At 49.6% G+C, this 24,384-nt stretch overlaps 1 protein-coding gene and 1 long non-coding RNA gene across 6 annotated transcripts in view; one reads left to right on the top strand and one right to left on the bottom strand.

Annotated features, from left to right (window-relative positions):
• The window catches only part of EPHB1 (EPH receptor B1), a 474,340-nt gene that overhangs the window by 177,318 nt on the left and 272,638 nt on the right, over positions 1–24,384 (top strand). For 3 of the 5 annotated variants that reach the window (XM_077865055.1, XM_077865054.1, XM_077865053.1), the window contains one exon: positions 4,378–4,442. In XM_077865055.1, the coding sequence (XP_077721181.1) occupies positions 4,386–4,442 (57 nt within the window). In that variant the 5' untranslated portion in view covers positions 4,378–4,385. Of the gene's footprint in view, positions 1–4,377; positions 4,443–17,329; positions 17,561–24,384 lie in introns of those variants that run through there. The other 2 variants (XM_077865057.1, XM_077865056.1) reach the window with 2 other exon arrangements.
• Positions 4,375–9,120, bottom strand: LOC144293861 (uncharacterized). The gene is made up of 3 exons (XR_013361237.1): positions 8,819–9,120; positions 7,116–7,344; positions 4,375–4,533 (listed from the first exon to the last, which is right to left on the bottom strand). It is a non-coding gene; the product is annotated as an uncharacterized LOC144293861 (long non-coding RNA).

The following is a 24,384-nucleotide window of genomic DNA, read 5'->3' as shown; positions in this document are numbered from 1 at the left end:
ATAATAATGGCATATTTGCAGTGCTTTATCCCCACCCCCTACCCCCAGTCCTGTATATTAGCTGGCTCTAGCCCCATTCCGTGGATAAGGAAGGAGGGAGAGACGGATGGGGATGGGAAGGAGAAAGAGGGAGGGAGGGAGAGAGAGAGAGAGAAGAAGGAGAGAATGAGTGATGGAAGTGGGATCCGGACCTAGTCTGCCCACAGCTGCACCCACTTTCCCCCTGTGTATGTGCCCTTCCCAGCGGGCAGAGGCCAGGCGGTGGGTGGAGCTCCCAGAGTTGCATCCCCTGTAGGCATCAGATCTGACAGCAACACATGCACCTCCAGCTGGTTGGCCCCCACGCCACTGTTTGAGAGCAGAAGTGATGGTAAATATTTAATTGTGCTTCCACCATAACTTTCTGCCAGAGCTCTCAATATGCTTTATAAATGCAAATGAGTGCTCTTTTCCTCTCCAGGGAGATGTAAACCTCCTCAAATCACTTTTATTCAGCCCCCACCAGAATGTAATGCCATAATCAGGAGCTCTCTGTGCCAGAAAAGAAACTGCCCTTAATCATATCGAGTGGATGGTTTATGGTTCTGTGGTCTTCTGTCTCCACAGCGGGCAGGATGCAGAGAAATGGATTCCTCTTGCTGCAACTTCTGTCCAGTAGGGTGGATGAAAACATTATTTAGAAACAGTTTCAATTATAGCCCTGGAGCAGGTGACTATGAATATAATGAAGTCTTAGATTATATTAATGGGGTTAACAGGACAAACTAGTGCTTGGGAGGTTTAGAAATGAAGGCTAATTCTTATTTTTGATTCTGAACTCTATTTCGCTTGCTGCCACTTCCTCTGCCTCTTTACCACTACTTCCTCTTGGTCCTGAGGTTAAGGCAGGGGTGATGCGTTATTCTGGGGGCTTTTGTGGCTCCTTGGCTTTAGGAGCAAAGCACCCACCCTGACCCCAATGGCCACAGTAGAGCCCCAGAAGCCCACATGTGCCTGGTGGGTGGCACACTGGGGTTTGGAGCTACGGCATCAGGGTGGGAGGCTGTGTGACCTTGCAGGAGGCACTGCTCCTCTCTGCACACTGGTCCCCAACTCTGTCAAATGCATTCACTGGCTCCTGCTTCAGACCCACCTGGCGGAGGCATTTTAATCATGAAGATGAATTTCTGCAGAGCCTCATGGAGTGTCTTTTGAGAAGCATGTTATGTAAATTCGGTGTGTCATTATGATCATTATTAGTGCTGTGGAGTGGAGATGAGGGGGAGAGGGAGGGTTGCTCCAGGAAGGGCCCGGCCTCCCCAGCTGTCAGAAGAATCAGAGGAGAAAACAAACTCAAGAAGTCTGTTCCAGCGCTTACCTTCCTTCGGATGTGCGCCGGGTAGGGCTCTCAGTCCAAACCCAAACTCAAACGGGCAAGAAAATACAGCTTGTTATATTTACTCTACTTCTCTCGATTTGCTTTTTAGACCCCCATTCCCTCAGGGTGGCAGAAATGTGACCAAGGTTAAGGACTGGTTGTGTAGTGCCCAATTGTGGAGGAAGCTGCCTCACTGGTCCTGTCAGCACCTGTCCACACCGCACTCATTGAGACTCCCCATAGCCCGTCTGACCCTTGCTTATATATAGTATAGTCCACGCAGGTCCCCTCTGTGTGGTTCTGAGTCCCTTTCATTAGCCCCAGCAGGACCTAAGGCTTCCTCCGCTCTGTCCAAGCCGTATCAGCCTGGTGGAGTTGCTTGCTGCTGTGGTACCATGCTGGCATGCTGGCCAAGGCCCTGTCACCTCCACAGATTCCCACCATCCATTCTCTGGGATGAGTCACTAGGAGACAAGAGCATGGTGAACCTGTTTTCTCAACACAGGTCCTCATTTATCACTTTGATTTTCATTCCCTCCGTCCTGCCCATAGGGTGGCTTTCTTCCCAAACCTTTGGTTTATGCCAGGAGTCATTCCTAAGGGTCCCACAATTTTATAACTGTGCATTCTGCATTCATATCTCCCATCTCCTGCCTAAAGCACTGAACACAGAATAGGGGTGCTCAGGAGAAAAAGGAAACAGAGGAAGGAAAAGCCAACACAACTGATGTCTATTTCCCCCTCCTCTGTTTGCTGAGCACTTATACAGTGGGGCCGGTACCTTTGATGCATGTCCTGAGAGATCCAGGTGGAGAAGACACCTCCACCAGCCTAAACGGCACCATTGTGTGAATTTTAAAAAGGTGCCCCTCTGGAACAACTGGATATCCACATGATAAAAACAATTGTACATTTGATTCATATCCCCTACCTTACACAAAAATTAACTCAGAATAGATCACAGACCTAGGTAGGAGAAAAACCTTTGTGACCATGGGTTAGGCAAAGATTTCTCAGTATGATACCAGACCATAAAAGAAAAAAATTGATAAATTGGACTTCATCAAAATTTAAGACTTCTTTTTGAAATATACTGTTAAAGAGAAAAAGATAAGCTGCAGAATGGAAGAAATTATTTGCAAAGTATGTATCAGGTAGAGGACTGGAATCCAAAATATATAAAGAACTCTCCAAACTCAATAATAAGAAATGTGGAAATTGTAAAATCTTGAACACACTGCACCAAATGAAAAAACTACAATGAGATACTACCACGGACTGGTGAAGATGGCCCAAATTAGAAATGACCGACCATACCAAGTTAGTGAGGATGTGAAGGAACTGGACTGTGCACACACTCTGACATATAGCCCCAAACTGGGAATAACAGGTGAACCAGTAGACAAACTGCAGTGTGTCCATACAGTGGAATGCTACTCAGCAACTAAAAGGGATGAACCGCTGATATATACAACACGATCAATCTTTTTTTTTTTTTTAAGATTTATTTATTTATCTTAGGGAGCATGCAAGCAAAGGAGGAGGGGAAGGGCAGAGGGAGAGAGAGAGAGAGAGAGAGAGAGAGAGAATCTCCAGCAGACTCCCTGCTGAGTGTGGAGCCTGATGCAGGGCTCTATCCCATGACCCTGAAATCATGACTTGAGCTGAAGCCAAAAGTCAGACTCTTAACCAACTGAGCCACCCAGGCTCCCACAACATCTAACCAATTTTAAAAAAATATATATATCCTAGGTGCAAAAAGCCAGATAAAATATAATATGTACTATATTTATATAAAATTCATATAAAATTCTAGAAAATCCCAGTTAATCAATGTATAGTGATAGAAAGCAAATCAATCATTACCTCAGGACATTGATAAGGTGGGACCCGGCCAGGAGGAAAGGAGGATTTATGAAGGGACAAGACACCTCTGGGAATGATGAATATATTTATTATCTTGATTGTGGTGATGGTTTCACATATAAAATATATGACAGACCTTATCAGATTATATGCCTTAACCATGTGCAGTTTATTGTATGTCATTCCTACCTCAATAAAACTGCTGAAAAAAACCAAAGAGGCTTTTGGTTTTGCTGTTCAGGAGCTCAGGAGCAGCTTTTGGGGAACAGTTTCCACTGAGAGGTGTGGACTGACAGCGGTCAATAATAGGCTGAAGAGCAAAAAAGAAAAAAAAAAAAGAGGTGCCTCGTCCTCGGGATGCTTGACTGCTGTCTGCCAGAAAACTGGTCTTGTGAACAGCAAGTGCGTGGTCACTATGTGCCTGGTGATTTTGGTGTGTGAACTGTAGCTACTGCCACGGCTCCCAGCAGCTCCCAGCTGAGTCAGGGTGCCTCTTTCCCTGACTGGCCGGGGGATCAGTAGCCAGGAAGCGGGCCGCAGGGACCTGAGAGATGGTGCTTTGGTGTGAGTCCTGGCTGAGTCTTGGGGAAGGGGATGGCATGCATCTGGGCCCAGGGGCAAAGGGACCTGCAGGGAGGCTGAGTCTTGGGAGAGTGATGGGGGCCAGGAGAGTCGATAAGAAACCACCCAAGGGTGTCAACATGGTAGGGGACAGTTGTGGGGAGAAGTGGGGACAGACACATGAGGCTGGAGAAGCAACCCAGTGGGGAGGAAGAGGGTAGAAATACATGGCTCAGGAAGGCCAAGGAACAAATTAAATCTGGCTGCTGGGTTGACATAGCTCTGGAAGAGCTTCTGGAAGAGTATGCTGGGAAGAAGCCATGTGTGGGGGTAAAGTGTCTGGAGCGATGACTTCATCCACCACAGGCGGCTTTTGGGCTTTCAGGGAGAGAGTAATGGATGTAGCATCAGGATACCTGATGGTCTGAGCCATGGCATCCTGAGGAGCCTCTTCCCCTCTCTGAGCCTTAGGTTTCACAAAGAGGCCCAAGGCTCCTGACACTGACATTTACAGTCCTTAGTAACCTCATAAGCATAAGGACCACTGTCTAGCAATCCTTATGACTCACCAGATTTTCTCTTTTGACCCACAGAAACTTTAATGGACACCAGGACAGCTACTGCAGAGCTGGGCTGGACAGCCAATCCTGCATCAGGGGTGAGTGTCAACCATCCATTCTTCAGTCCTGCTGTGTGGTCCTGGGCCTGTAGGATGGCTGGAGGAGCAGAGCCTGCATAGGGCAGGAAATCTGGGGGGATGGAATATAGGTGTGAATGGCTATATCCCCTGCCCATCCACAGAGAGGCAGGACCAGGGGTCTCAGAGCTGAGCCTGCTCCCTCGTGTGGTGTTGCAGGCCATCTCCTGACACAGTCCTTCAGGGAGCTGGCCCCTAGGTAACTGTGTGGGTATAGGGCTAGTGGCTGCCAAGAGCTGGGCACTCAGGCTGGTGGTGCTGATACAGATCAGAAATCAGAAATCTGTGATGCCCACAGGGCTGCCAAGAGGCAAAGGCATAAGGAGAACTAGAGGTCAGAAGGGCTAAGGCTTTCTTTCACCTGGTGCTTGGCTTAGAGAGATATTCTTCATTCATTTGGTCAGTGTTTGTGCCCCTGGTCAAACCCTGTTAATTATAAGAATGGACCAGCTCTGAGGACCTCATGGCCTCCCATGGGTGCTGGAGACCACTATGTTCATGGATAGGCTAAAGGACATCTCTTCTTTGTGGGAGTGGAGAGATCAATAGGCAAGTATGGCCCAGAGCTGGAAGTGAGGAACTTAGAAGGGACACACAAGCCTTTGCAGAGAAGGTGCCTGCTAGTTGGGGTGTACAGAGTATGTAGGAGTTTGACAGATGGTGAATGAGGAGTCTGCAAAGATAGTTCAAGTAGGACCCATAGTCAATTGGAGGGAGAGGGTCATGAAAAGACATGAGAGAGGAGAGTCTGTGTTTCTGAAACATGGCAGGGTATAGACAGTGCTGAGATAGGGCTGGGGTATGAGCTGGAAAGGGGCACGGTGGTAGGACCGTGCCTACCATGCTGAGGCAGCACTGTCGATTCTCTCCTGTAGGAAATGGACAGATCCTGAGCAGGAGAATGACATGGCTTGCTGACAGGACTGTAGGGAACAGTTGAGAGAAAAGCAGTTAAGAGCCTCTCCCAGCTGTCTTGGGTGGGTCGGAAGAGAGGGCTGAAAACAGTCTACTTAGAGGGCTGTTAGAGCAAAGCAAAGGAGGAAGGACTGGCAGCATTTGGCAATGGATGGACTGCCGGCAGGGACGAAGCAGGAGATGGAAGAGGAGAGATGACGTCCAGAAGCCTGGCATGGGTGACTGGCTCCCCGCAGGGCTTGATCACCAGGGGAGGGGGCAGGGGAGTGAGGGGACTCTTCACTCCAGCAAGGGAGCCAAGTCGGCGGGGGCAGGGCAGTCCACGTCTCCCGTCTCCTTCCCTGCCCTTGGTGATCTCTAGCCTGAGCCTGTCTACACCCTGTGGTGCACGTCACAACAAGGCATAACCAGGCCGTGGCCCCCTTTTACTGTAGGGACAGTTCTAAATGGGACACTAGGGTCCCAACAGGCTCTGCCTACTTCCCAGCTCTCGCTGTCTCCCTTCCAGCCCCAATACTTACAGAACAGCCCTCCCCAACTCCCAACCCCCGCCAGGAGCAGGTGTCCTATCTTAGGAGTCAGGAAGGCAAGGATTAGGATGGGTTGGTGTTTGCCGAATCAGGACCAGGGGCAGGGGCCAGTCCTGCCCATGCTGACCAAGTCCCAGTCCTGCTGGGAGCACCATGGGCTACAAGGGAACCTTTCCCACTTCTACCAGGAAATTTACGCCAAACCAATGAGGCAGCAACTCTTCAGGCTGCTGGATATTAAGAACTTGCCACTCTTTTACAAATTACGTTATTGTTTGAAGGCCTGTGTTTTCATGAGGCATCGACATGATTTATGGTTAATTTTCCCCTTGATTTTTGTACACACCACCTGTCTTCTTTAAACTTCTGCTCTCCTTTCCCAAGGAAGATTGTCCTTTAGGAAAACACTCAAAGTCAAGTGATGCCCTTTAGAGACAGCAGCTGGCTGGGCTGCTCCATGCTTGCCCTCCCACTGGTTAGCAGCCACGACTCAGCCACCTTTCCCCCATGCTTTTCTCTCAAGAACTTACAGCCGGGTACTTCTTCTCTTCGTGCCCTGAGCAGCTTCAGAGCCTGTCTGGTTTATAGTGAGTGGTGGGAGGGTCAGGCTGGCCCTCACCCAGGGTCGAGAGGGAGGAACAGGGACTATGCTTCCATTTCTCACCCTCTCCCCATCGCCCACTCTTCTCATCCTAGGCTGTTGCCCCCGATTCTCTGAACACCCCAGTGGCTCTCAAGTGTGTGTCCCTATCCCATCTTGCATTGGATGCTCATGAGCATGTCAATCTAAGCCTGGACCAAACAGAATTCACCTCCCTTCCCATCTCCCACCAAACAGGTGGGCTCCATTTTACCACGTCGTAGAGGCCAAACACTGGAGCAATTCTTCTGTATCATCTTCAGGCCCATCTGCAGGGACACCTTCGTTGCATCCCTGACCTCGCTGGGTCCGCATTCCAGGTCCACCGAGGGCCAGGGTACTTTCCTCAGTAACACTTGGCACGTTACATATTTTGCCTCTTTATATGTTAGTGTTGGGTTAATTTCTACCCCCCTGGCTTCTAGCACCCCTTTGGTCATACCAAAGGGGTAATCTCCAAGGTAGCTGGGGTCCTGCCTATTTGTGCACCATTGGAAATTGACCACCTAGTTCACCACCTGACTTGGGTCCTTGTTGCAAGTTTCTGACCTGGGCAGGTGGGTCGATGACAGTGCCATTCTCAGAGATGGGGGACATGGGAGGAGCAGCATGCTTGGGCAGGAAGAGGCCGAGTTCAGCATCAGACCTGTTGAGTTTGAAGGGCACCCATGGGACTGGCTCTGCCAGTGCTTGACTCGTGAGCAGTGGAATTGGAAGGCAGGCAGCCTCACATCCATGGGAGGGGAGCCTGGCATGGCTGTGGCCTCCCAGGGAGCATCTGGAGGGAGAAGAGGTGACAACTTTGGATGAGCAACCTGCGCTGCAATGTCAAATACAGAAGGAAGAACCTGGGAAGGAGGCTGAGGAGGCAGGAGAAAACCATGAGGTGGTTCTCTCAGAGGAGCCAGGAGTGTGTCAGGGGGGAGGGGGGTCAGAATTGGCAAGAGCCTCAGGGGTTGGGTGGGCTCAGTTACAGGGCCCCTGTTGGTGACTTGTGTGGAGGGTTTCACAGGGGACAGGAGTAGAAGCCAGAGAGCAAGAGTTGAAGGTCAACGAGAGGTGAGGCGATGGAGACAGCACTTCATGTAGGGGAAGGAAGACCACACATGGGGATGGAGGGAACGGGGCTGTGGGTCGTGTTGGCCTTGCAGGGGACGGGATTCCTTTTCTGCTGAAATGGCAGGACAGAGATCAAGGGCCTGCAGAGAGATATGGGTACTCAGGTTTGGTGACAGAAGCCATAAAACAGAAAATTCTTTCAATGATCTATCTTCTCGCTGAGGTTAGAGGCCAGATTCAGACAGCGAGGGTGGGTGGTCATGGGTTTAGGAGGGTGGGGCAGCTTTGAAGGAACCACTGCTAGAGAGCTGGAGAGAGGCATGTTTAGAAGGAGTGTGGTGGCCTAGCTGTGGTGGCGGGCCATGCGTCTGCGACACCTCGATCAGTGGGCCTCCTTCAGTTGTCTGATCATACTGGAGGAAATGTGCTGCTGGAATCATCCTGAGGTGTGGATTTGCAAGCACAGAGGGCCTGGTCCTCGAGGACCAGGAGTAGAGGACATCGGTGAGAGGAGGTTGGTGTCTTGTGTCATGGCATCTATTCAGTAAGAAGAAGAGTGAAGCCACAGCAGTCTGACCACTGTGACAAAGTCTAGGGGCCCAGATGGAGGGGTGGAAGCTGAGACTCATGAGACTGGTGGAGGGCCATAGGCCGTGGACTTGAGTCAGGGCTTGGATTTAAGACAGGTAGAGAGGGGATCGCCCGGGTGGCTCAGCGGCTTAAGTGCCTGCCTTCAGCCCAGGTTGTGATCCTGGAGACCCAGGATCGAGTCCCATGTCGGGCTCCCTGCATGGAGCCTGCTTCTCCCTCTGCCTGTGTCTCTGTCTGTCTCTGTCTCTCCCTCTCTCTCTATCATGAATAAATAAATAAAATCTTAAAAAAAAAAAAAAGACAGGTAGAGAGTACTTCTGGGTAGTAAAGAGGTCCAGGGAGAGGGGCCAATGTCAGGCATCTGAGAAGCCAGGAGCTTGGGTGGGTGGCCCACATCTTCGTGGGACCCACTGAGGCAGAGACATCCCTCATCCCTACCCTCAAGAGGGAGCAGAGGCCTCAGAGCCTCTCTGCAGTCTGGATACCGAGCACGCATGCTCACGACGGAGAAGGGTGGGCTGGCATTGTTCTGGTAGCCTGAGTGTTCCCAAAGAACTGAGTTTGCCTGACCAGAAGGAGCATAATTCTTCCAGGGGGCCCACCTGGCGTTCCAATGAACCCTATCCACAGGGCATGGCCTGTGAGGCTGGCTCCTCAGAGAGAGGCCGTGGGGTTCTTCCTTTTACGGGGCTCACTGGGTGTCTTCACTGCTGTGCTCGAGAACCGCCAGTTGTGGAGACGAATTGGACTGCCTGCCCCACACAGAGCCCACAAACTGTTTTCAGTTATGTTGCTGGAAAGCAGATCATAATATTCCGTGGCACAACCAGGAAGGAGTTGTACCCAAATGTTGCTTTCAGATCTAATTGCACCGTTAATTCAAAGCCTTTAGGTCGAACCTGAAGTGGAGGCCACCTGGTGAGCAGAGGGAGAAAGGAACATTTATAAAGTCACAAATGCCAGGGAGGAGCTCAGCTCCCAGCAACTGTATCCCTGGGGACCCTCACTGGTGACACTGGCATGGTGCCGGCTTCTGACATAGTGTCCATGGCTCTGTGAGCTAACCAGGTGTTGCTGTGTGGCCTTCCCCGCTGGCCAGAGGATGGAGCAGCTCTATCTCTATCCCTGGGGCTCAGCAGCAGCCCAGCAGGCGGTAGACTCCAATAAATGTTTGTTGGCCCAATAAATGAGGAGAACTCTTGATACTTTTGCATCTCCAACCCAGGGTTCTGAACTTAGAAAATGTTCAATTTTAGTATATGTGCTGCTGAAGCGAGCACGGAACTTAGAAAATGTTCAATTTAGGTTTACTGTAGCCCAATAAAATGTTTGTCGTAGGCCTCTCAAAACCCAGTTGGTTGTCAGTATCTTTTTAAAGAGCTTACTTCGTGATGCAAATGGTGCCACCTCTCCTGAGGTAAACATGATCAAGGACACCAGGACACCTACCAGAAGGTGCCAGTTGCTTTCAGACGCTGGATGGTAGGTCAGAAAAGCAAGCCCAGGTGCCTCTAATAGTGGGGCTTATTCCACTTGCTTGTTGGAAATCCAGCCCCAGAGTTGTTTTGCTTTTCAAGAGTTTTTCTGGGGTTCGCTGTGTACTGGGGCCGCCGGTGGCTTCTGTGTTGGAGGGACATGTGGCCTTAGTGTAAACATCTACCTGAGTGATCTTCAAAGAGCACTCTGTGGGCTTCCAGACCCCAGCTCCATCTGCACTGCCCTTGGGAACCCATCTTCATAGCCTGTGACATACTCTGTTGACTACTTTAATATTGGCCCATCTTTATGTGCCAATATGGGAAGGGGAATTTGATGGAGGAAGGATGGAAAAAGCAGTCCAGAGCCAAGCCTGATGAGCCTTCAGGATGAGTGTGCTGGGTGTGTGTGCCTATATATATGTCTGTGTATATGTGTGTCTGATTGTATATCTATATGTGTGTGTGTATATGTGCACATGTGTGTATATATACGTGTATGTGTGTATGTGAGCATCTGTATATATATGTTTATATGTGTGTCTATGTATATGTATGTGTGTATATATGTATATGTGTGTATGCATATATGTGTGTGTATGTGTGTCTGTATATATGTATATCTATGTATTTATAGTCACCTGCATACCTGTATGTGTGTCTATATGCGGGTCTGTATATGCATGTGTATGTGTGAAGTTAAATGATTTCAATCCTGGAGTTCTGAAAGTATCTTAAATGATGGGAGGGTTATTGGACTTAGTGGCAGAGCTTCCAGAGGAGGCCACCGTAAAGGGAATGACACGAATTTAAACATGTGTATCTGGTAAATGAACTCAGTATGTCCTGACACAAGATACACGTCCACGAGAGCAGGACAAGGGCCTCACTGCACAGCCACTCCTTGCTGTCCACATGGACCCTCCTGGACACTTGGCTGTCCTAGGCCGCCTCTTGCTTCCTGTCAGTCATCCAGGCACTCCTGCCGGCTGCCCTTATCATGGGAATAAGGAAAGCATGCTCAGGAGAGAAATCCACTCTAATAACACCCCATTCGTTCCAAGGCCATGCAAAATCAATTGAAATTTATCTGTCTGATGGATGAGAAGTTCTGGAGGAGCTCTGAAGGCTCTAGGCCTTGGCATCAAATAAACTGGCTCCCATTCCAGCTCTGCAGCTCCCCTCTGTGTGATCTTGGGCTGGGCATTTAGACTCTTTCAGCTCCAGATTGGCCCTCTCCTCAGTGGGGCAAAGATGGCATCTTTTCCATAGATGCGATGAGTCAGTAAAACATTTTCTGCGGTAAACATTCAAGAAGTGTTAGCATAGTACTAACCCTTTGGAGGACTGGATTTTTCTCTTTTCTTTATTTGATGACTCAATCATGTTAATGAAGACAGAAAAGCCCGAACTAAATTAGGCAAATTCAAGAGAAATTTAGCTCTGGGCTAAATGATTTTGTGAATGGAGTTTTCTGGTGTTTGAATTTCAGGCCTTGACAGGGGACAGGCAGGCAAAGGGGGTTGGGATTGGTCATCCTTTCTCAGACTGACACTACTACCTAGGACTTGGGAGCCTTTGGCCTGGTCGCTTATTGCTGAAAGTCACACTTTTATATCGGTCAGGTTCTCTGGTGGCCAGTGACAGAAAAGCCCAACTCAGTCTTAAAGGAGGTGCCCTGCCTGGCTCATGTAACTGAATGGTACAGGGGCTGATGTGGCTTGTGTGGGCTCTCCAGAGGCTTTGGTCTCGTCTCTGCCCCTGCTCATTCTTTCTTTCCCCATCCACTTTCTCCTGTGTCTGCTCTCATGGTGCTGGCTCCGTGCTGGGCCTCCTCTAGGTCACAAGAAGTCTGCAGCAGCCCCAGTCCCTACAACCTCATTCATTCATATCCCCTGGGGAAGAACACATCCCTCCTTGTGGTTGCCTTGGGAGAAGCCCTTGAAAGTAGCTCCGAATGGGCCTCAGGGGCTTGGCTTGAATCCCATGGCTGCCCTGAACTAGTCCTGCACAAGCAGAGCGCCCGGTGACCCAACTAAATTCTGTGCCCTACCTCTGTGTTGTGCTGAGCCCACCAGAAGCCCAGGGATGGAGGGCAAGAGGGAGTAAGTCCCCAGAAGGAATTGGGGAATAGCTACAGGAAGGATGAACAGGTGCTAGATGGGGAAAAATTAGAACTCGTGTATCACAGGCCGTAAGTGCATGACAGCCATGCACACATTAATCCTCATGACAGCCCCACTTTACAGATGAGGAATCTAAGGCACAGAATCAGCTGTGAAATTACTTCCAATCACATGGCTAGAAAGTGCCAGAGCTGACATCTGACCTCCAGCAGGCTGCCTCCTGCTGACCACCTTGCTGTACCATCTTTCCAAATGAAGTGCTGCCCACCGTGGTGTCTCCAGAGGCTGGCTCCAGAAGGAGCTCCCGGGTTGTGTGGCCATGGGCTCCTCGAATGCAGGCTCCCTATATAAATGTTTTTCCCTCACAGCGCGGTAGATGGATGGTATCCTTTCCCTGAGCTGTTACCAGGAATGAATATTGCTTTCTCCATTGAGAGAGGCCATGCCTCCCAGGGAGTAGGCCTCTGACCTCCCCGCTCCTTCCCTCCGTTCCTTCTGTCCCCTGGCCTCCTCAGGTAAACCACTGAGATAAGTCAGAGCTCCCCACCCTGGGCCTCCCACCCACTCTTTATCTTTTTCTCTCGCTACCAAAAGGCCTGTAATTAGAAAACATTAGCAGGCTCCAAACAGCTTTCATACCTGAAACATCCTCTGTAATTGCACTCAGCAGTGCTCTTCCCTGGCTATTAATGTCACTTTTATGAAGCAATGAGGAACAAAACACCCTGAGGCACTTAAAACATTTTTTTATATAATATGCGTCTTTTAGGAATGGAAGTTTAAAATCACCTGCCTGACAGAGACAGTGATAGACAAAGGCACGGGAGCCGGGGAGGTGGGGCCCCAGGGAGAGGAAGACAGTCTACAGAGGTGCTGAGGTGCCCCTGCCACTCTGGGAAGAGTGCTAGGGCTTGGTGGGCTGAGGCCCAGTGGGACCCCAGGAGAGGAGAGGTGGGCCAACTGAGAGGCAAGGGCACCGTTCCGGCTGGCTTCGTCATTTGTCATTGCTCTCTCATGGGGCTTTTATATGAGATCTTCTCTGTGGGCGTGTGTGTGGGCCTTTAACAGAGAGGCCAATAGAATGTCACAGATGGCCAGTGTCATTGAGAAGAGTAGTTATTATATTGGTGGTATGACCATGTGTGTGTGGGCGGGGGGGATAAGGTAGGAGTGGAAGAGGGAGACAAATTAAGGGAGAGATGCTTCCCTAGCTCGCTTGCTGTATTAAAGAACTTTGGGAGTTGTGGTGGGTCACCAGAACCTTACTGTCTGGCAGATTGATCATCTTGCTCTTGGAAAGGGCTCAGAGCCACGATCAGCAGCAGAGCAGGAGAGGTTTCTGTCTGCAGACTCCGTGTGAGAACCCCAGAGGTCACCCAGTGCTCCTTCCCCCTTGTGGAGGAGCCTTCATCTGCCCAGGTCGATAGGTGTCTCTGCTCTCCTCCGAAAAATTCCCGAGAAAGGCAGTCGCCCCACTGCATCCCAAGTTCCAACCCTAAAAGCCTCCTGCCGCTGGTACGTGAGCCTGAGGACCAAGGGCCTGATGATGGAGCTTCTCAAGTTGAAGGCAGGCGTGGCTCTCAGGGCAGCGGAAGGAAACAGGTCTCCTGACACAGGCACGAGGGCACAGCCGAGGTGGGTCAGCAGAGCCTGAACTCACAGCTCCGGCACACTACCTGCCTTGGTGAAGGAAAGAGAGGGGGAAGGGGGACAACTGGGTGGCTCAGTGATTGAGCATCTACCTTCGGCTCAGGGCGTGATCGCAGGGCCAGGGATTGAGTCCCACATCGGGCTCCCCACAGGGGGAGCTTCTCCCTCTGCCTGTGTTTCTGCCTCTCTCTCTGTGCCTCTCATGAATAAATAACTAAAACCTTAAAAAAGAAAGAAAAAGAAAGAAAAAGAAAGAAAGAAAGAAAGAAAAAAGAAAGAAAGAAAGAAAGAAAGAAAGAAAGAAAGAAAGAAAGAAAGAAAGAAAGAAAGAAAGAAAGAAATGGGGCAAGAGGAAGCTTTAGAAGGAAGGTGAGGCAATTGCGAGGCCTCACAAAGACGGGTAGGTGGAAAACGGAAGAAGGGAGGGCAGAAGCGGCAGACACAGGTGGGCACCCTGAGTCTGGCCCTGGAGGCACGAGCCTGGTCTCTGTGGGAACAGAGCTGCCTTCCAATGATGCCTTTGGCTTTACCTCCCCTCACGGCCAAAGGTTCTAGAATCATCTGGCCCAAATCGCACTGTATGGCAGTCTCCCCTTACCCACAGTTTTACTTCCAAGGTTTTAGTTACTCATGGTGAGCTGCAGTCCAGAAGCAGAAGAGCCTCCTTCTGATGTATTGTCAGGAGGCCAGTCGTAGCCTAACGCGGTGTCACAATACCTACATCATTCCCCTCACTCCCTCTCATCCAGCGACGTTTTATCATCTCGCAGCATCACAAGAAGGGTGAGTGCCATACAGTCAGATATTTTAAGACAGAGATGCCACATTCATATGACTTTTGTTGCAGTAGATGGTTATAATAGTTCTATTTTTTTTTGTTCTTGTTGTGAATCTTACTGTACCTGATTTATAAATTAAACTTTATCCTAACTATGTACACCCAGGGAAAACATATATAGGGTTCGGGACTATTTGCAGTTTCAGGCCTCATCTGGAGGTGTTGGAACAGGAACCCCACGGATAAAGGGGGGTTGCTGTACTTCTGGTGGTATAAAGGAGCAAGCCCAGCATCTGGAATCTAATGTCCTGGGTTTATTTCCATTTTCCTTTCCATTCTTTAACTCCTCTGAGCCCGTTTCCTGCCCTATCACATGGGTAATGTAAGATCTTGTTTGTACGGTGGTTGGCAGGATTAGATATTTACTTTTTTTTGTAAACTCTGAAGCTCAGTCAGTACCACTTGCCCTGACTAGTGACTCTGGCTTGAGGGACTTGACTAGCAAGGGGTGAGGGTGTGAACTGGTTGAGGGGGCCCTAGAGAAACAAGATCAGCATTCCAGTGTTTCCTTTGGGAAACTGCTCCAACGTGAATACCATCAGAGGGCCCACCCTGTTATTAATAACGATGTTATTGTTAACGATAGTGATAACCACCGCTACTACTAGTCCTCCTTAATTAAGCACCAGCTGTGTACCAGGCACTGAAAATTACTTGTCTGACCTCAGCGAACTCTCTCCAGGCCTGTGCAAGCCAGGTGCTATTCCTCCCACTCTACAGAGCAGACACGGAGACTCGGGGCGATTATCTAGAGTCACAGGACTGCTTGGGGGTGTTGCTGAGACTGACCCCAGGCCGGTCTGGACACAAAGTTCACTCTTGTACCTCTGCCCCCAAAGACTTATGAAGAAGGGATCTCAGAGTCATTTTGTCATTGAGAAACTGGGGAAGAGGGGCGAGGAGGGGCAAAGGTTTCCCTGTTTTCTACGAAGAGAAAGAGAAGGTTTGAGAGCCCTGTGCTAATGAGCAGTGCACATTTTAAGCACGACATGAATTGTTTTGTAAAGCAAGTTGTATGGGGAGAGGTGGAACAGATACTTGGTGATGTGTGCAGTTGGGGGCAGGGAGCACCAGGTCCGGGAGGACCTATAGGGATCCAGAGGAGGACACTGGTAGTCCCTGGGGATGGCTGGCTCCAGGCAGTGATGCAGGAGCCTGGGGGTCAGCTTCCCCTCCTAGACCTCAGTGAATGTTCAGGCAATAGGACTCCTAGGAAGTGAGATGTATGAAGGGATGGGCCCCCATGAGTTGCTTTGTCCCATCCAGTGGCCTCATTGGCACTTCTGTAGAGCCAGCCCCTGCTCCATTTGAGGTGTTGCTGTGCCGATAGTATAGAGGGGGCGTCTAGTCATGGCACATCCTCTTCTCCATGGACCCTGTCCCACTCACCACTCTGGTGGTGGCAGCATGTCCAGTGCACTGCCCGGTGTTACAAAGGACAGCCAACAGGGAAAATGTTGGAGTCAAGATTTGAACTTATTTTGCCGATGGAGAGCTCTGCCTTCAAACTAAGATGGTTAGTGGCGATGGTCTGCATTTACGTTTATACCTGAACAGCTCATTCTGCAGCAACAAGCCAGGGGCGAGCCAGGTGGGCAGTGCCCCAGGTGGCGGGGACTTGCATGTGGCTGGTCACTTACTCATGGGGACTGAGCACAGGATACAGAAGCAGGAGAGGCCAGGCTGAGCTTGTGGTATTTGGAGTAATCCAGGTACAAGTCACAGGTGATGGTGGTCCTGGTGTGTGCTGTGCTGGCCTGAGCATATCACCACAATGGGACCATTCTGGAAGCCGAGTTTTAAAAGAAATATTGGAAAATCTGGAGCATGCCTAGTGCTAGGGTCACTAGGGTGACCAGTGATCATGTTATTCAAAGAATCTTTGTGGACCTGGGAACCTCAACGCAAAGACAATCTGTAGCAAAGTCCGGGAGGCAAAGGAATGAGAGCAAAGCCCTCCCCAGGCTTCCCAGACCACACCCTAGCAGCTGCAGTCCCAGGAAAAAAATGCCTTGAAGTGGGTCACACACTGCGGCCACACTCTCACAATCAGAGGAGAGAGAAGACAGGGTGGAGGGCAGTGTGTCCTCTTCCCAGGCTAGATGTGATTTTCTTGAACCCTGAGAATGAGGATTTTTCCCCAACCTTGAGATGGCAGGAAGCCACGAAATTTAGGGAGACCAGCCTCTTCCATCCCCCACAGCTTGCTCTCGTCTCCAGGACGGCTCCAGCTGGCCACAGCCAGCCTGGCCCTGGTGCAGCCAGAACTCTCTGCTCTCATGCATTGAGGAGACCACGTCCCTAGCGGCTGGCCCAGTGTGGTGGCCCAGCTTCAGGCCAGCCTCAGGCCAGTCTCTGCTATGCGCGTCCTGAGCAGAGATCCCTCCGAGCTGCAGGGAAACGTCCTCAGTTTCTCCCATTGGTAGCTCTGCTCCTCCCTCATCAGTGGAACCCCGATCTGGGTAGAGCAGGATTAGGCAGCTGGGGCCTGGGGCCCTGCAGCTCCCGCCCCTGCCTTGTTCGACAAGGCCTTGTTGGACAGCAGTGAGGACCACATTCAATCGACAGCTTAAGATAATCACATGTGTGAGGCACTGGGATAATGACAGCTGAATACCCTGCCACGGTTGCCATAGTGACCAGCCAAGCACTGGTTCCCTCCTTTTTTTTTTTTTTCTTTCTTGTTTTCTGGGCCTCCTTGTTATCGGGCTGGCTGGTGGGGTGGGGGCTGAGTTTGGGAAATGGGAAAGAGGGGGGAAGGGGGAGGGGAGACCCAAGGGGGCAGCCCATTATACTCTCTTTAAATACCCCAGCTGGAGGTGTTTTAAATCCCAACAGAGACAGAGAGAAACAGTGTCTTAATCCCTAGCTCCCTGTGAATTATTTAAAGGGATCTTGTCAGAAGGATGAATTTGTCACTGTTGCAGTGTCAACAGCAGCAGCAGCTGTCATAATGGCTGAGGACCCCACTCCAGGCAGGGCCTGGTACAAAATGCTGCTGCCTGGTGGAAGTTACAGTGGCCCCGGGGGCTGTGGACAAGGAGCCCCCTCCGGAGGCACAAGCCTGCAGTGTTTCTCCTGGCGTGCTGGCAGAGACCGGGGTGTGAAATGTGCCAGGATGCAAAGAGATGCATGCCATCTGGACCTCGGGCCCAGCCAGCCTCGCTCTCTGTTAGTGGCTCCCAGAGCCGTGGGATCTCTGAGCAGTGAGAGGTGCTCACCCTGGCTGGAAGTGGGCAGAGCGGATCAGTGCTCGTAAGACGACTGGGGGGCGGGGGGGGGTCATACCCAAGAGAGGGCACACGGGCCCCACCTAGGCCCCAGCCAGCACCTGCAACCCCAACCGCACACAGGCACGTACCCACACATGCACACGCATGTGCAGGAACCAAAGAGGATACACAGGTGCAAACAGCCGGACAGACAGGGAAGAGTCCTAGATCATACACACCATGGAAGGGGAGCCAAGACTTTTAAGGAAAAATAACAGGCCTGTGCTCAGGGAGGGGCTAAGCATATGTCTGGGGGGGGGCGCTGATATCATAATAGCTGACTTGCAAGGGGTCCCTAACTCAGATTTAAGTACTTGACGTGAATTGTCATGTTTAATCCTTACGACCATCTCACAAGGTAGGTGCTGTTAGTGTCCCTGCGACAGAGGAGCAGCCGAGGCTGAGAGAGGTTTAAAGACTTGCCCACGGTCACACAGCTGCATCTGGCTGACTCCCGAGTCTGTGAATTGAACTCTTGTGCTGAACCGGGGGTCACCACGACTTCTGGAGTCCTGTGTGAGGCATGGTGACAGCAGTGCTTCTTAATCCCAACCCTTTTGGAGTAAGCACAAAAATCTCTTTCCCAGCGATCCGGATGTGTTTCTGCTTGGGGCCATTTCTCCTGCTTCCACCTCAAAGGCGATATTTCTTGCATTTTTCCATCCAGTCTTTTTTAAAAGGATTTTGTAGAAACTTTTAGAGACTGCACTGGGAAACAATGAGTATGTTTTCCATATTCTAATCATTTCCATACCTAACTGTGTCCCGTACTCCCCTCCCAGTGCTCCTCTGCATGGCAGAGAGTAAGTGAATAGTTGATGGAATGCGCTGCTCTGTACCACTGCAGTAGCAAAGCCCTTTCCAGCAGCCCCCGCCTCAAGGTAGCCAGTCCAGTTCTTGGGCAGGCACACCACATGGAGCCATGGTAATGAGTGGGGGCCGTTCCTGTCCTCTCGGCCTAGCACATCTGGGAGGTAAATTAAGGCTATTGGGAGGTGGGCTAGTGCTCGCAGCCCTCAGGAGGGCCATTGAGTACATCTCCGCCTTGGTTGGTTGGTGTACTAAATGGTAGATCCCTCAGGGCTTGTAAGAATTTATGCCCCATGGACCACATTTTACATTTTAATTAGTCCTCTAGCTTGTCTAATATCTCAGCTTTTTCAGACTTAGCCTACTGTCTACACAGTGGCCACATGCTTGGGGTCCAGGCCGATTGGATGGCAGTACCAGCCCAGCCCGAGCAATCTGCTACCCCAAAGAATCAGGGGCCTCCTGTGGGCTCTGTGAAGTTGTGTGCTGTCGGGCCTCAGTGGGCTTCCTGTTCAGAGAGGCAGCCGTCTCTAACTGGGGTCTGAAAGTGGGTCTTTGGGTTTCCTCTGATTGGGCGGTGCCGGGGAGGTTCCATATGGTTCCGTTGGGTGTGTTGGCAGTGACGGTTTGCAAAATAACAGGTTCCCTCAAACAGCAGTCTGTGCCCAAATATGGACTGAAGGAAACCTAAGCCTGTGCACGGAGTCCAATGTCATCTCCTCGCGGTTTGAACTGGTAGCTGACAGGGCTCCAGGGATTGCCTAGTTGAGAGAAGGGAATCCATGCTGAAACCTGCCCAGAGGAAGCCTGGAGATTTCAGGAGGGGCAGGGAAGGGGGCCACTGGCCCTCTCTCCGGGCCTCTGAGGAAGTGGATTTCGTCCCTTTAGTCCTACTGTTCTGCTGACCAGACACGGGATTATTTATCCAAGGTGGAGGAGACGATTTCCACATCCTGATGTGTCAGCCAGAGATGGATCCTGTGGTTAACCTAACAATGGTGATGCTGCTGATGATAGTGGAAATGATAATTGGTACCTCCTGAATGGAAGTTGCGTGCAGGCACACGGTGCAAGATAAGTTACTTACACGATCTTTCGGTTCTCCCGGCACCCACCAAGGTAAACAGTCTTTTGCAGGTGAGGAAACTAATGCTCAGAAAGTCGTCCATGGTTATAGCCAGAGCTATAACTGGCAGAGGTGGGGCCCGCCTGGCCTCTGGCAACCTCTCCTGCCTCACATCCTCCCTTTTCCCCTTGCCCTGTGAGATTTGACAGCCACCCTGGCTTCCGGGCTTTCTTGGCAATGGACTAGGCACATTCCTGCTCCAGAGCATTCATTCTTGTTCTCTGAGCCTGGAACACCCCTCTGTCTGGTGCTCTCTAGGCTGGTGGCTCTTGGTGTCATTTAGATCCCTGCTTAAAAGGGGACCTTCCCTGATGACCCCACTGCCAGCTGTCATTCCGTCCCCTTATCTGTTCCTCAAGTGTATTTAACAGTCTGACTTGATATTATTCGTTTGCTGGTTCATCCTTTGGCTCACTCTATTAGAATACGAAGTCCACGAGGGCAGGGACTTTGTCTCTTGCTCACTGTTGGGTCACCAACACCCAGAGAAGACTGCTTGGGGGTGTAATAGATGCTTGATTCTTTATTTTAAAAAGTGAGTTAAATGCGCTGGGCTTCATACAAATCAGAATAGCTGGGATCTTGTTAGGCTAATAGAGGCCAAAAAGCCGGTTTCAATTATATCTTCCTCCTAAATAGCAGTGTCCAGAGGAAGTGTCCTTCCCGGTCAGGCCCCAGGGAAATGGCTTATTCAGGGCAATTCTTAGGATGCAGCATCATGGTAGCCTTTGGGCTTTCGGGAGGGGCAGGGTCTACAGGAGGATGTTGCAGCAGTCCAGGGAGCAGATAATTATCACAAATCTTTCCAAAACTCCATACTTGGAACTATCAGCTTGCTTCTCTTCACTTTATTTTATAGTAGCTCTTCATTTTTGAGCAAGAAATATTATTTCTTAGCTTGTTCATCCATCTGACTCATCAGATTTGGCTCCAAGTGCTTTTGTCTGTTTCTGAACTCCAAATCCACTCTTGGAAGATAAAGAATGTGTTTGAGTTTCTGAAGGTTGTTCTAGAAGTCAGTGTAGATGGGCAGGTAGATAGAATCCATGGCAGTGGTTTTGAAGGGGAACAGCATGTTTTAGACACACACACATCCAGACTGCAGATAGTGAATATACACCCAATATGCACTGTTCAAATGTCAACAGACACTGCTGGTCACTACTGAGCAACAGACCTGCAAGATCTGACTTCCAACAAGCAAGTTTAACAAATCTAGATCTTTGGAGGAACCTAGAGGTGTCTTTCTCATACATCAAAGTCATGGTCTCAAAGCCTGAACAAGTACTTTCTAATGGTTGTCATTGTTTTCTTTACTATGCTTATCTCAAGGACAGGTGGTCCATTTGCATCAATAATAGTGCTCTTTCAAAGGCTGTTAATATTCTGCTGGTTGTGCAAAGCTGCTCCATTTCTTCTCCCAGCCATAAGTTAGCCTGGTGTCACCAGCAGTAAGTCCTCAGGAAAGGACCGGGGGCTAAGGAGGCAGAGAAGTTAAGGAACAGACCAGGGCCTTACTCATTCCCTCAATCTTCCAGTATTTTTTTTTTAAGATTTATTTATTTATTTATTCATGAGAGGCAGAGAGAGAGAGAGAGAGAGAGAGAGAGGCAGAGACACAGGCAGAGGGAGAAGCAGGCTCCATGCTGAGAGCCTGACACGGGACTCCATCCTGGGACTCCAGGATCACGCCCTGGGCTGAAGGCAGGCGCCAAACTGCTGAGCCACCCAGGGATCCCTTGGTCTTCCAGTATTTATTGAGGGCTAGGCGCTGGGATTATGGAGAGGTTCCCAGCACAGTGCAGCCCACTAGGGACAAGCCCGTGGGGAGGATGGATTTGTGTTTTAGAAAACTCACTGGACAGGGGCGTTAAAGAGAAAGCCTGGCAGAGTGACCAGGAAGGGGAGGGATGTCAGTGGGGAAAGGGGCAGACCGCATGGATGAGCTATGGAGGAGAAGAGAGATGTGGGTTTGGCACCTCAGCTCCGCGATGGGCGACAGAAATGGGTGGGGGGGAGTCCAGAGTGCTTCCTGGATCCCTGGCACAGAGACTGGCTGGTGGAGGTGCCATCCGTGCACAGGAGGACTGCAGAGAGCGTGGGGGAGCACCAAGTCTTCATCAGGAGGCGTCCAGCAGGCAGCTAGGGAAAGAGTCTAGGGGCACTGGGGAGAGGTGGAAGTTGGTGATAGATCTTCAGGAGGTTGCAAACTTATGTGTGGACATCTTCTAGGGTAAAAAGTTAGAGGAGAAGGGATTCCTGAGAAACCAGTGGATCTCACTGGTCCCAGATATTACTGAATAAAAATGCAGCGGTGTAGTAGCAGTGCTGCAAAGCTAAATGCATAGAATTACTGTGCTTGTCGAAATCAACTAATAAATTAGTCAAAACATAATTCCCTGTCCTCAAGGAGCTCACAGCCTGGTAGCGGAATCCAAAGTCCTACACGAAGCAATTAACAAATCGTTCAAAACGATGTATTATGAAATGCTAAATTGTGTGGAATAAGCTCAATCATGCTTTTAAGCATTCGGGAAAACAGTAGCTGAATATAAGTTAGGAAGGCGTCGTGGAGAACAGAATACCTGAGCCCCCTCACAGGAGGGAGCTACACGGAGAGCTTGGCTCTCGCACTCCTCAGCTGCCCGACTTCAGACCAACTATTGAATGTCTCTGGGCCTCAGTGTGCCCATGTGTCAATGAAAGGTTTCCATCAACATGATCTACAGTGGATTCCAGCCAGGTTGGTTATCCTCTGGTTCTGTGTCTTGGAGGAATGGGATGAGGGTAGAAGAAAGGAGTTAAGGGCCAGTCAGAACAGCAACAACATCAGGAGGCAGGGATGGCCACTGTCTCCATGTGCAGATGTGAGAGGATGTATCCCTGGTTTGAATCCTTGCCATCTCTTGCCTGGTCTGTTGTCATTACTTTCTGACAAACAGCAAATCAGGGCATAAGTCCAGGCATTAAGTAATGCCAGCCCCAGCACCTGGTCATGGGAATGCAAGAGAGAAGCCAAATAAAAGGAACATTGTTCTGGAAGAAATGGCAAATTATGGTGACAAAGTGGGTGTGTTGCACATGGAGGATGCTTTTGGCCTGACACCTGCCTGGCTCCAGGCTGCAAAATCAAGTGGTCCTTGAGTGGGCTCCTGGACCCAAGATTCTGATCCCATCTTTGGACCACCCTAATGATTCTACTCAGGCTCTCAGAATCAATGATAGGGATTCCACTTCCTTGGTCACCTGTCCCCTCTCTAGATGCCATCTTTGCCTCAATTCAGGCATCACTTATTCATTCACAAATGAACTTGGTCAAGCAAATGCTGATCACTTGGGATATAGGGATAAAGGCATGAGAAGGGCATCCCTGGCTCAGTGGACAGGACAAGCAAGGGCCTGAACTTGCAATGGGCATGCCTTTTGTGGGTAATAGAGACCAAGCCAACATTGTTGGGTGTCGAGGAGTAGGCTGGATCAGATAACAAAGAATGCTTTATTTTTTAATTTTAATTTATTTTTTAAAGATTTAATTTATTTATTCATGAGAGACACAAGGAGAGAGAGAGGCAGAGACACAGGCAGAGAAAGTAGCAGGCTCCATGCAGGGAGCCCAACGTGGGACTTGATCCTGGGTCTCCAGGATCACGCTGGGCTGAAAGCGGTGCTAAACTGCTGAGTGACCCGGGCTGCCCAAAGAATTTTTTAAAAAGATTTATTTATTCTTTTTAGAGTGGGATAGAAAGCATGAGCAGGGGGAGAGGCAGGAGGAGAGGGAGAGAGAGAATCTCCAGCAGACTCCCCACTGAGCACAGAACCCCACTGAGGGTTTGATCTCATATGCTGAGTTCATGACCTGAGCTGAAACGAAGAGTCAGACAACCGAATGAGCCACTCAGGTACCCCAAAGACATTTTTTAAAAGCTAGATTGAGGTATTAGTTACATGTCATAAATTTATTCACTTGAATTGTATAGTTCGATAATTTTTAGTAAGTTTACAGAATTCTATAGTTATCACCATACATTATCCCATTTTAGAACATTTCTATCACCTCCAAAAAAGATTCTTCTGCCCATTTGAAATTACTCCCCATTCCCATCTCCAATGTCAGGGAAATACTAAGACTTTTCTATCTACAGATTTGCCTTTTCTGGACAGTCCATGTATGAGGCATCATGCAATATATGGTCTCTTAAGTCAAGTTTCTTTCAGTTAGCATAATGTTTTAGAGGTTTGTCCATGTCACATGTACCAGCAATTCATTCTTTTTTATTTCAGAATGGTATTCCATTGTCTGGCCACATCACATTTTATTTATGTGTTTACTAGTTGATGGACATTAACATGGGTCTTAGGTTCTGTATTGGAGTGCGGATGAGAGCTCCAAGAAGGGAGGACTCAAGTCAGATTGTAATGCAGGATTATGAATTTTAGTCCACAAATAAAGATGCATAAGAAAGGTCCTGGACCTTATTTTTTTTTTTTCAGTCAAATTATTTCAGACTCTGAGTACTCCCTATCCCACAGATTGGTGAGAATTTCTGCCGCAATTAAGGTTTTTTTCAACCATGCTTGTGCAAAACTCCCAGAGGTTCCACTCAGAGCAAATTGGAGAAGGCTTCTATCTTGTCCATAAGCCCATGATCCTCTGAGGTCCAGCCACCTCCAGGTGTTGTGAGCAGATATAAAACTCTGGAAGTGGTGGTGGCTGCAGGTCACAACTGTTCATACCTATCTTTATATATATAAAAGAATATCTGAGGCTTGATCCTACAAGCGAATGGCTGGGTCAAAGGGTATATGCAGTTATAGTTTTGGTAAATAAAACCAAAATTTTTATAGAGGCTGTATCAATTTGCCCTTCATCT

The sequence above is a fragment of the Canis aureus genome, chromosome 22, assembly GCF_053574225.1.
Source record: "Canis aureus isolate CA01 chromosome 22, VMU_Caureus_v.1.0, whole genome shotgun sequence".
NCBI lineage: Eukaryota > Metazoa > Chordata > Mammalia > Carnivora > Canidae > Canis > Canis aureus.
Note: the sequence above shows the minus strand (reverse complement) of the source record. Positions and strands in the feature narration are given on the sequence as shown.